General features: G+C 37.5%; 2 protein-coding genes across 4 annotated transcripts in view; both read left to right on the plus strand.

Moving 5' to 3' along the window:
• Window positions 1-4006, plus strand: part of LOC128015272 (disks large-associated protein 4) — a 93261-nt gene extending 89255 nt beyond the window's left edge. For both annotated transcript variants that reach the window (XM_052598976.1, XM_052598975.1), the window contains one exon: window positions 638-4006. In XM_052598976.1, coding sequence (XP_052454936.1) covers window positions 638-871 — 234 coding nt within the window. In that variant the 3' untranslated portion in view covers window positions 872-4006. The remainder of the gene's footprint in view (window positions 1-637) is intronic.
• A 1282-nt stretch (window positions 4007-5288) lies between these two features.
• LOC128015284 (homeobox protein TGIF2-like) lies at window positions 5289-12921 on the plus strand. 2 transcript variants are annotated; one of them, XM_052598993.1, is made up of 3 exons: window positions 5289-5574; window positions 7546-7808; window positions 9988-12921. In XM_052598993.1, exons 1-3 carry the CDS (start codon window positions 5556-5558, stop codon window positions 10831-10833), a joined length of 1128 nt encoding a protein of 375 aa, XP_052454953.1. In that variant the 5' UTR covers window positions 5289-5555; the 3' UTR covers window positions 10834-12921. The 2 variants fall into 2 exon arrangements, with proteins under 2 accessions (XP_052454953.1, XP_052454954.1); XM_052598994.1 differs by lacking the exon at window positions 5289-5574 and adding an exon at window positions 5635-5925.
• Window positions 12922-12947: the final 26 nt, after the last annotated feature.

Genomic DNA, 12947 nt, shown 5'->3' on the forward strand with positions numbered 1-12947 from the left:
CAAGTTTTGCAAGAACTTTTGCATCTTATATTTATATTTAATTCTATTTCAGCTTTTTTTCAGTTACCAAAAATGATTGTGAATAGTTTCAGTAAACACTAACAACGCTGACTTCAAAACAGAAATGCATTAAGAGTATGACTGCACAATTAATCACATTTCTAATCATGATTGTGATCACAATTACATAATCATTCAAAAGTGCAATTAAAGAAAATAATAATAATACTTCACTTATATTATTCTGCATGCTTAAAATGTGTGTTTTCTTTCTACAGGTTATCTCAAGGGTTTCCCCCCATTGTTTAAATTTAAGGTTTAGGATAACATTATAATAAAATGCATATTTGTCCTTTTTTTTTTTTTTTTTTTTTTTTTTAGAAACCCAGCCAATGTATATTTGACATTTCAGGCTTAATACTATAGAAAAAAGTTTTTGTTTTTTTTTAGGAAGAGTGTTTATTTTCACATGCAAGTATGGCATGCAGTTGCTTCAAGCAATGGTATAAAGCTACTCAAAACATCAGTTTGTGATAATCGTAATTAATTATTGCAATTACAATTTCAAGGGAACAATTCAGATTCTTGTCATAATGGCTCAGCCCTAATTAAGCGTGTGTGTGTGTGATGTTTCCAGCCGCGTGACGTTCAGGAGAACCAGAAGCAGGCTCCTCCGGTGCCCAAGAAGCCTGTGAAGAGTAAAGCGTCTCTGGGCCGAGAGAAGAGCAACGACACGGTGGACAAACAGAGACAGGAGGCTCGCAAGCGGCTCATGGCGGCCAAGAGAGCTCAGTCCGTCAAGCAGAACTCCACCACCGAGAGCACAGACAGCATCGAGATCTACGTCCCCGAGGCGCAGACACGGCTCTGAGGAGACACACACACAGCCAACACGCTCAAGGGCTCCGGCGTCACACACACAACACCAGAAGATGGCGCCGATGTGACGGAAACCATAAAGTGTGAACGGAAAACCTTGTTTTGTGGGGACTGCCAAGGAACACCTCACAACGGATCTTAATAGTTGCATTTAATATTATTATTATTGATAACTGAGACTGCTATTGATAATGACTATTGTCCTAAATTCTATCAGATTGTTTTAAATGTCCTAATATTTTGGATAAGAGCTGTAACCCGTCTGTCGCTCGCTGGAACTCACGTCTTCCTGTCACACGCTTCTCTTTCCGTTCTTCTTCCTTCGGCTCGTGATGCTCCTCGTCTGTTATTTAAGGTTTGGATGGACGGAAGCGATGTTGTGTTTGGGGTCAGGCAGGGGGCGCTCTTCCATCTCCTCTCCAGGATGTTTTGATGTTTGTGGGATATCACGTGAAAGCTGTTTCTCCATCTCAGGTCTTGAAGTCTCACGGTCGTCGATGTGCTTCAACAGGTTTTCAATCCCAGTGTTCCTTGTTTAATTCTGCATCGCTTTGAGATAAACAAGCTAACCTGATGTTTCATTGAATGAAGTGCCTGTGGATCATTATTGTGGGTGATGTTATGACCCTCTCGTAGCAATATCAGAGATTATAATATCATGATTTAATCAGCACTCCCTAAAACACGCAGTGCAGACGCAGCTTGATTAAACTTAAGGAATGAGCTGAATATGATTCTTCGCTTTATTTAATCATTCAGCTTCTCTTGGCGCTCCTCGTCATTTTAAATATAGTATCAGATATGACACATTTGATTAGATAACTCTTGGGAAAGTGTTTACTGGGAATTTTCACTCATTTAATTTCACAAATACAGTCCATAATAGAATTAATTTTTTATTTATTAATTTTTTTTTTTTTGAAGAAGGTAATTAGGTCAAAGTAGTTGGTAATGCTGCAAATTAAGAAATCTTGTATTAATGCGGTTTTATTAATTTCATCCTTTGTGTACTCAATCTGACTTCTGATGTGTCCAGTACAAACTTACTGTACGTTTCATAACTCTTTTCATGAGCTAGCATTAAAAACATTTGGGGTTGGTAAGATTTCTTTAGGTTTTTGAAAGTCTCTTCTTACTGGGGATGCATTTATTTGATCAAAAATACAGTAATATTTTGAAATATTATTACGATTTAAAATAACTGTTTTCTATGGGAATATATATTAAACTGTAATTTATTTCTGTGATGCAAAGCTGTATTTTCAGCATCAGTCTTCAGTGTCACATGATCTTCAGAAATCATTCTGATATAAAACATTTCTGATTATTATCAATGTTGAAAACAGTTGTGCTGCACAATATTTTTGTGGAAACGGTGATGCATTTAATTTTTCAGGATTCACAGATGAATAGAAAGATAAAAAGAACAGCCTTTATTTGAAATGGGAATCTTTTTAACATTATAAATGCCTTTACTCTCAATGTTGATCAATTCAGTGCATCCTAACAGAATAAAAGTTTTAATTTCTTAAATAAAAAAAATAAAAAAATCATACTGACCCCAAACTTTTTGATGTTATAGATTATTTTTCATCCCATACACTGTCATGAATTGATGATGTCCTGCAGCTCTGTGTTCAGTGACAGACGTCCCCAGATCACGAACAGCTCGTGATCAGCTGATGGTGTGAATGTGTTTGAGCCTCTCCCAGTCGTTCGCTTCATTCGGTGTCGGTCGAGTCGTTGACGCCTGCTGAGTGTCTGACTGTCCTGCAAACGTCTGATAAACCAGAATAATGGGTGAAGATTTGAATACTCATCTCCTGTGTTTAGTGAACTCCAGGCTCAGATCAGATGAACACTCCTCTCCTGTGGGAAACCTGATTTAATAATGTTTTCCCAATGAAATCTGCATAGACAAGCACAACAGTTTGGCCAAGTTGTATAAACAGAATTTAAATAATAATAATTCCTATTTATTCTATATTTTATGGTGTTTATAGATATTTATAATTTAATGTATTTAAATGCATTAAAAATGCATTGCAGTAATTTTGTAGGAAGGGAAAAACAGTATAGAGCTGAAATAGAGATTATACACAAAAACTCGACAGTAAACATCCAGATGCATTACACTGGATCTGAAAGCTGAAAAACACTGATAAATAGAGCATTTTCCATTAATAAAATAAAATAAAAATGTACACCAATCATAGTGGTGGGTACATATCATTTTCTTTACTTTATTTTATTTTCAGTTGTTGACCAAATGCCTAACATTTGAGTTTTGCATCTTCACGTTATGATCAGATGTTATCTGCATCTACACAACAGTTTCAGCAAGCGGATGCTTTATGGTTGTAGTTTTACATGAAATCAGACGCAGCCCGAATGTTTTAAGCACACAGACAAATCAGCCAACACCAATGTTTGCAAAAAAAACACATTTGTCAGATTTTTCTTTGACTATTCACTCTGAAGATACCATTTATTTCTCTGGACTTCTATGAAAACATCAGTTGAATGTCTTTAAATTGTCCACCTGTGTTTTTCACTGTCTGGTGTTTCAGTGTTGTGAAACTGGTTTTCACTTCATGTGTTCCCGATCTTGTCCGGCTGTGTGTTCACATGTGATCTCGATCATGTTTGTGTGCTTCCTGGAGGACGACGGCACAAACCGTGGATCACAGATCTTCAGAAACCATGTTTCTCTCCTCAGCGCTCCAGATGCGTTTCAGAGAAACTCTCATTTGTGCAACACACGGATGTGATCTGCAGCTCTCTGTTCATGCTGCTTGGATGCTAGATGAACTCTTTTATACACCTGTTCAGTGACTGAGAGTGGAGTAACACAACAGCGGTCGAACCCTCTCTGACCTGACGGACGCTCTCGATTTCTTCAGCTGTTTAACGGCCGTCAAACAATATATCATCTAAATGCAAGAGTTTGTAGCAACAGGAATTAAGATTATTATTATAAAGATTGATAATCAATATTTTATGAAACAAGCACATATTTTACTGACTAGGATTTGTTCTATATGTCTAATGCTATATGAAGTTTAAGCTGTGTATGTCAGGGTCTTTTGTTTAGTAAGAAATACAGTAAATCTGAGTAAAGTTTAAATGTGTTTAAGAGTCTTTATTCTTTCTAAGCAGCCCTTACGTATTTTATTTACTTTATTTCCTAGTGTTTTGAAACCCATGTTCTCCATCCAGGTCAGAAAGTGACACACTCGGTGGTTAGGAAGCTGGAGTTGCAGAAGTGAAACATGAGCAGTTTAGAGGAGTTGTTGTTCTCTGTGACATTTCTGCATATGAAAGCGTGAGATTTGCCACAAGCGTCGAGAAAATACATCACAGATCGGATCTGCATGCAAACTAACACTCAACCTTTTCCTACAAAAAAACTGCATTTATGAAAACACCCGTTTTTCTTCAGACAGGCCTTAACGTTCAGACCGTTTTGGAAAAGTTAGACTTTGTAATTGAGAAACATTTTGTTGTTCAGAAACATCATGTTGCATATCCAGTCATGGTCCATATGCCGTGAATATATTTTAACTTTGAGACTTTTAGGTTCAACAGGTTTGAGATACACAGGTTCAAACACACCTACACCAATTCATCTATATGAGCATTTTCCCCATATTTTTATTCTAAGAAAGATGATAAGGAAACACAGATTTTTATATCGGATAGAACGATTATTGTTAATATGAATACAAGTATTATGACAAAATGAAAAATGATTTTGCAATTAAATATTCTCTTACAGCTACTTATATAATGCTAACCAGAATAAGGAAAACAGGAAGAAATATATATATATAATTTAAAATAATTACATAAAAAGTAAAAAAAAAAATTACATTATAGATTAATTTAGATTAAGTAATATTTACTACTAATATTTTATTGGCAGTTATAACTGAAAACTTTTATATTTAAAATATTTTAGTGTAAAAATTACTAAATATTATGAAAATCTATGATAAAAAGTCAGTGAATATACAATAAAACATGCACAAATGAAAAGTTAAAATGTATATAATAAATATGTGCACATATATCAATCTTCCTAATGCAGATATTGTAAGAAAATAATGATTTTTATTTACAATTTATTTATAGAATAGCATAAGTACAACATACATTACTGTAGCACCATTTCACATAAAATATATAGGACTAGATAAAAAATAAATTGTTTAAATGCGATTTGAATTTGAAAACGTCACTTTACTTATTTAAAAGCCTGGAGGGTTTGGGGAGTTTCCAGAAATGAACTTCTGGACTGCAAATGTAAAATACAGCTAATAAAATGAACTCTCACAAGTGTCTGAATTGTGAGTTTTGAATGAAAGAGTGATGACACACAGATGTGGGGCCCTTATTGGCCCCTGGAGCGTGGAGGAGGGGCCTAGAGCCTGTCATTGAAGGACGGAGAGAGAGAAAGAGAGAGAGTTTGCTGGAGCAGCAGGTAAACGGGTGTTTGTCAACTCGAGCATTTCCCTCATGACACCCTAATGAGCAGATTGACTGATTCTGGAGCTGCTTCTCTGATGTGACTCGTGTGTGTGTGAGAGAAGAACACACTCTCCACTTGACGAGGACACGCGTTTCCACACCAGCAACTTCCAACATTTTGTGCATTTTTTTTTCCAGCATCCAGGATGAAGCCCAACAAAAGAGGTGAGAGTCGTTTGCAGATGCGGTGTGTTGCGCGCGTCGCGTGGACGCAGCGCGATTCAATGGCGTCAGATCTGTGTTGCCACGCGCTGTGGCGTGATTTTCAGTCTGAAAGCGTCAAACGCAGATAATATGCTCCTGATTCTGGCCTTTCGTGAAGCGGCAGATTCATGCGTTTGGAATCTTTGCAGCTTTATTGACGTCCACGCGTTTATTACATTGTATCATTGTGGTCCGATGACGTCAGCGCGCGTTTGTTTGTTTCTTTTCGCGCGTCTGCGGCCCCGTTTGTTTATTCGCGTCTCCAAGAAGAATTTTGTTTGATCGCTTCTGTATGCCTGTGTAGTTTCAAATGTAAGGCTTTTTTTTTTTTTATAAACGAAAGATTTGCAGTGAATGACGCTGAAGACGCAGAGGCTCCTCAATCGTGCGTGCGCGCGCGTGTGTGTTTGTACGTGGCCCTCGTGTTTGTTTGGAACTAAAGATATTCTTATGGTTCTCGGTCCGCATGCAGCGTGATATTAAGGAAAGGGGAAATGACGTCGTAGATGTGTGGAGTTCATTCAAGCGTTTTGTTGCATTTGGTTTTATGTTAGAGATTCATTTGCATGAACTAATAGTTGTGTAATCGAGGAAAAAAAAGTCACATGAAATTCAGAAAGGCAGATTTTCCTATTATTTTATTCCACTCTAGGTAGTTTTACATATTTGTCGACTTTTCAAGTTATGTAATATTCTGTAATGCAGCTCTTTTTTTTGGATCATGCATCCACCACTTCAAGAAACACACGTTTTCATTTGTCAAATACATTTAAGAAAACTGCATACTGCTACAAATGATAAGGGAAACAGGGATACAGTTGCAGACTGGAGAATGAATGCCCAGAGGGGACAGACACACACACACACACAATCTGCTTTGTTAAAGTGGGTCTCAGGAACTCCCACATTTTTAGCTGCTCTTTAAGGCTTCAGGTTTCAGCGGAAGAAAGAAACTCTGGAGTGTGTCTGATACACACGTCTGGGTTTAGAACGTGTGCTTTCCCCGTGACCGAGCTTTCTGTCAGAAATGCAGTATTTAGGCCAATTTTGTGATCGTTGCTTAAGTAAAATAGTGGAAACTTACAGGTTCTTACATCATTTGAGGTAGATACTGTAATGCTGTTAACAACAATTGTAGTAACTTGTGCATATTGAGAGACACCGAGTTAAAAGCTCTATTGGTGTGTTTTTGAGAATTTAATGTAATGTTAAACTAATTTAGTAGTTAAGGTGCTTGTCCAGATTTTTTTAGCCTCGTCTAAACAGGCTTGTACTCGAAAGATGTAATGTTTTGTAATGGATTAGTAGTAAAGCATATTCACTTCAGCGATGGTTACATATTGTTAATTGCAGATTTGAGAAACAACTGCATGAATTATACTGTCAGCTTTATCTGGAGATAATGATTGTTTTTAATAAGCAGCAGTTAGTGCTTTCATGATAATGCTCATTGTTAAGTTAAAACACTTGTTTGGATCACCTGTAAAGCTCAATAGGTCACTAGATAAGCTTCATTTCCCTCTGGTTTGTGAGCGTCAGGATGGGGGTGAGGAGACACTGTCTGGGTGAAGGTGTGAATGGAGGAGCAGTTCAGACTCTGTAGTGTTTTGATGTGTAAATGGAGTGCAGTCAAGCGGATTTATCTTTGGGCCGACCGAGACAATTCCGTCGTAAAATAAAAACTGCTTCACAGTATCCGTTGCATTAGTTCAATTGCATTGTTTAAATGAAAGCATTGTGTTGTAGGATGCAGTATTGCATGCGGTGTGATCGTTTCTTGCACATTTTGCCAAATTTAGAAAGATCCTCTGGCTGTTATGCATGCGAGAATGTGCATGCAAATTTTTGTTGTGACCTAAAAAAGATGACTTTCATTCTTCTGTCATGTATGTGGTTTTGAGACTAGTATTTCTGTTGTTGTCTTCTTCTCAGCTTTTGATGAGGACCAGAACGGAGACACTGAGTTTTCTGCCATGTCAGACAGCGACCCGTGTGAAGACGACAGTTACCCTCTCAACCTGTCCACCAGCGGCAGAAGAAGTGGGTCTGCAGCCAAACGCCGCCGTCGAGGAAACCTCCCCAAAGAATCTGTCCAGGTTCTGAGGGACTGGCTGTACCAGCATCGCTTCAACGCTTATCCTTCAGAGCAGGAGAAGCTGAGTCTGTCTGGGCAGACACATCTGTCTGTGTCACAGGTGAGATCAAACGCAGAGGGTTTCGACCTAAACTGCTGCATGCAATTACAACATAACTAAAACTTATAAGCATTTAAGTATCATAAACTTAATGTTTAGATCTGAATTTTAAAAAAAAATCTCCTTTTACTTGTATTTATGTTTCAAAGCAGTATGATATTTTTCATGCATGCACAATGAAACTGAAGTTTTCAAGCTAAAAATGTAAAGTTCATTTTTAAAAGTTCACAAGTTCAAAGTGTCATAAATGTAATCTTATTTAGACTTAAATTTCACAATTTGCTTTTACTTGCCTTCAGTTTCAATATAAAGTTTTCCCGCTCTAAAGGCAAAATTGTCATACTTGAATCTTATTTAGAAGTCAATTTGAAAATAGTCGTATGCTCGCCTTTGTTGTTTCCTGTATGACAGTTTTCTATGCATTTAGAAAAAAATGAAAACTTTGACATTTGAATTCAAAAGTATGATAAGTTTAAACTTAAAGGGGACATAACACACACTGTTTCTGCCAATCTCATGTTAATCTTGAGTTCCTATAGCGTAGTATTGCATTGTTCATATCTCAGAAGAATCTTTTGTTTGCTCAGATTTACAGATGTTACCATGTTTAGCATGAGAATCCAACTCTTTAACAGTATAAATAACTTGCAATGCATGAAATAGTGGTAGACTAAACTTGAAACTGTTTTTAAACTTTACATTTTAAAAACTAAACTTAAACGTTTAATTGCCTTCATATTGTCCATGCATTTACAGTGAAACTAGTTTTCAAGCACACAAGGCAAAATTATCACATTTTAATCTTATTAAAATGTCTTAAGTTTTTAGTCTTAAATTTTGGTCTGTTCCTCACAGCTTTTATATGATTTCAGAATACAGTGCATAAGCTTGTTAATTTGTTATGAATGTCAGATGTCAAAAGTGAGCATGTTTTTTCAGATTAAGCTACATATGGACCAGAGACAAAAGTCTTGTTAATCATCAAGTTCAGTTTAAGAAATGTTCTCTTTCTAGTATTAAATTTTTTTTTTTATCTTTGATCCTCTTTTGCATTTGGCTGTGATCTTCAACAAGACTAAGACTTTCCCACACATTCTGCACTGTGTTTTGTCCTTGACCGAGCGCTGCGGTGTTGTCAGAGCACAGGAATGCAGGCGGCGAGGCCTGTGCTGCATATTTCCTCTGGTCTCCATTAGAGCCAGCTGTCTGTCTGACACAGCATGCAGTTCACTGCGGCACCATCAGTAGGCGCCAATTTAGCAACAAACTAAACGATTAACAGTCCATGAAATACGACTTTTGCCTCAAACTCCTAATTTTCTGCTAATTAATAGTTAGTTAGGTAATTAAGTTTAGGTGTTGGGTTGAACTAGGGATGTAGAATACGGTAGTGCTGAATATGTGGTTTATAAGTACTAATAAACAGCCAATAGGTTAATAAAAGCCATGCTAAAAAGCAGCTAGAATTGGTCCTTATACTGAAGTTTTACCAGTTAATTTTTTTTACTGGTAAATTACAGGATTTTTCACTGTGTTCCTCTGATAAACTTGGAAAATCTGAAAAAATCCAGAAATTTCAAGTGGGTTAGTTCTAATCTTCATTGGCTAAAAATGCCAAAATTACCACAAATGTATTATAAATGTAAACTAATTGTTACCTAAATGAAAATGATTCTCTTAGTTTTAGGTCAGTACCTGGACTAATATATTTATTAATTTGAAATGCCTGTTTGTGTGAGTGTGATTCTTTTATAATTCTTATTATCTTATAGTATTATTTTTTAAATAAATCCCTTAACCGTTCATCACAAATGACTGGAAAAAATATATAAAAAATCAGTGGTCAGAAAGTGCTGAAACCTTGTGGTGAGCAGGGTTAAACGCTGCATTTAGTCCAGTCAAACCTACTTTTATCGCAATTTTCACATTACACACAGTTTTAAAGCAGATACTCTTCATGCCTAATTGTGGATTTTGTCTGATTCAAGCTTCCAATACTAGTTTACATTTTCTGATGATTAAAAAAAATCAAGCAGTTTAGATTTGCTATATACTATATGTTGTGCTACACAAGTATAATCTATGTATAAATGTATGTATTCTGATGAACTTTATATAATGTGATCAGTCCCATGGCATTTTTAGTTTCTAAAATGAAAGACTTTTATTTTATTCGTAGATCTGTAACTGGTTCATAAATGCCCGCCGGAGGCTCCTGCCGGACCTGCTGAGAAAAGATGGCAAAGACCCCACTCAGTTTACAATGTCACGACGCACCTGCAAACCAGACAGATCTGCCTCACCGGAATGTCCCGCCTCTTCGACCCGCCCCTCTGTCATCTGCCCCGCCCCCACATTGGACTTGAGACTGCTGGGTAACACTGCAACGGCAATTTTGGCTGGAGCCGGTTGCTTGCCATCATCGGGAAACAGAGATGGCAGTGTTCAGGCTCTGATGCAGCTGGACACTCGAGGTTTACTGAGATGGGAAGGTCTGACCGGAGACCAGCACCTGACAACCATACCATATGCTTCTACCTCTGTCCCAACCCTAGGAGCGGTGAGCCCGACTGGGCTCCTGTTTAACACACCTCCACCTACCCCACCGGAGCTTTGCCCTCAAGATTTCAGCGATCTGAAGCTTCTGGTGGATGCGGCTCTGCAGCGAGCAGCCGAGCAAGAAATCAGTCAGCAGAAAGAACAAACGATGCAACCTCAAACAAATGGACCTGCAAATGAAAGTTCAAGAGCGCTCGTCCAGAATGGTGATTCGGAGACTCCTTCAAGGGACAAATCCGATGCTGCACCGAGCTTGACGGAGAGCTCAGTATTACCCGTATCGGTTCCTATCACGAGCCACTCTTTTTCAGGCCCTCACATTGATCTGAACACGGCTGGTGCCTCCGATGCAGAATCTGGAAGCTTTGTGTGGAGCGTTCGACAACCTGCTCGACCTGCGAATGTAGTTTCACACACATGGGTTTCGCAGTACACATGCAATACGATCACAGAAGCGGTAAACTAAAAACTCAAGCAGACCAACTCACTTTAGACTCCATTTGTTTGCTTATTTTTGTTGGAAGACTCGGGAGCAGATGTAAACCTGCCTCCCCAAATGGTTGTCATAGATCCCAAATGGATGTTGCTAGGTACCCAGAGAGGCTCTTCACTGAAATTCACTTTGGGAGATTCAGGAGTAAAGCTTCTCTACACCTCAATGCATTTTTAAGACATTTTAAAAGTTCTTAAACCAAAACTTTTTTTTCTTTTTTTGTATACTACATCTTCAAAAATAATCCAGCATTCAGACTCCGAGACCAGGTGGAGGTCCGTTCAGGTGAAAATATTAACCATGTGCAAACACCAGCAAACCTGCGCAACTCAGGTTTACAGTCAAGAGATTTTCATTTGAAAAATTTGTAGTTGAAGTGGCCTTTCATTGTTTTTGATAAAGAAGCTTCACATGTGCTCGTTTCCCTCAGTATATCCATTAGGGTTAGACATCTGTGTGTCGTATAGCATGCTTTACTTATCTGTAGTGATCTATGAATGCAAAGACCAGCATGCAGCATTTAAATGTCAGCATTTAGCATCCAAATGCGCTCTTTGATTTAATAATATGCTCAGATTTTTGCCTGAGAGCCACTGCTGATGAAGCATCTACTTCTACAATCTCAACATTGAAAGTCTTTCCTAGTAGTGTGATTTTTGTAATTTCCTGCACTTTATAGTCCAATTTCACCTCCTCGTCAGTATGTCAGGATCGTCCATCCCGTCTCAGATTAAGATCCGAGTGCTCTCGTGACGTGTGCTTTAAGAAATTGATCGCACTGCAGAGATCATCCCTCACGTCTCGTGTCTGTCTGAGATGCGGGAGGGAGGTCGTCTCAAAGACAGCCGGCATTGATTTCCTTCACTTCTCATGTAATGTGATCATTTTTTTGCTGAAATGATTATGGTTCTTACAGTGTTAGGTGGAGTTGATGATCAGCGTTAATAATTGTTTAACATATTATTAACACGTGTAGTTTTATTTTTGATTCTAAAATTGTTTCATACATTTCCAAGGTGAATTTAAAGTCTGTTCGTACCTCTCCGAGATGAACTGAAGTGCTTCTTTCTCGCTCCTCATCTGTGAATGTATTTAGAGAACTAACATATATTATTTAGAAAACCTGATTTCGTGAGATTAGTCTCTTTCTCTTTTTGGACACTAGAGGATCTAGATGCATTATGATTTTATGCTTGTAGTTTCCATGAAACTGAGGACAGATTAGTCTTTATAGTAATGATCTTATGTTGCGGTTCACATCATTTCAGTTTATTCACTCACAAACGTGCCAATATTCTGATTAGTTTTTATCGTGCTGCTTAAATGCTCACTGAGGTCACGTCTGTAGTACTGTACATTTTTCTTGTTTTTCAGTGCGTCTCAGGTTTTTCTATTCTAGTTTTTGATCGACTTTTCTGTCTCGGTTTGGAGTCATTTTATTTCCTTCTCTGACATCACAAAGGGAGTTTTTAATAAAATTCTAAAAGGTGCATTTTTTTTTAAGCCACGTTTGAGTTGATTATGAGAAACCGACTGTCATTGTGTAGCATCACAAACTGTACTACAGATCTAATTAACAAACACTTCAAAACCACTGAGATCGATGGTTTAGTTACTGAAACAGTGATGGGTACTGGAAGTAACTCTAGTCTATATATTTCCTATAATGTACTCTATTTTTTCACCTATTCAGAAAGACCAATATTAATATTCCTGGAACTGTATTATTGATGTTCTTATTGTTACAATGGTCTTCTGGATGACAATGTGAAACATGTAAATATATCATTCAGGTTTTTGTCTCCCATAGATCTGTTTTTAATGTGTGTGTGTGCATATACATCAAAAATGCATCGCTCTCTCCTGTTTGACAAATGGGTTCTTTTTTTTTTCTTTTTTTTTAAGATTGTATGTGTAACTGAGGGCAGTAAAGCTGGCATTTGTGCCTTACATGCTTCCTTAGATAATCTTTGGACTAGTCTGTGCAATATCTGCCTTAAGATTTTATTTGATGTCTTTTTATACAAGCATTACAGAGAAATAAAGCTTCTTTTTTTCGTATGTTTGTATTAATGTTGTAGAGTAAT

The sequence above is a fragment of the Carassius gibelio genome, chromosome A6 (genome assembly GCF_023724105.1).
Source record: "Carassius gibelio isolate Cgi1373 ecotype wild population from Czech Republic chromosome A6, carGib1.2-hapl.c, whole genome shotgun sequence".
In the NCBI taxonomy this organism is placed as follows: Eukaryota; Metazoa; Chordata; class Actinopteri; order Cypriniformes; family Cyprinidae; genus Carassius; species Carassius gibelio.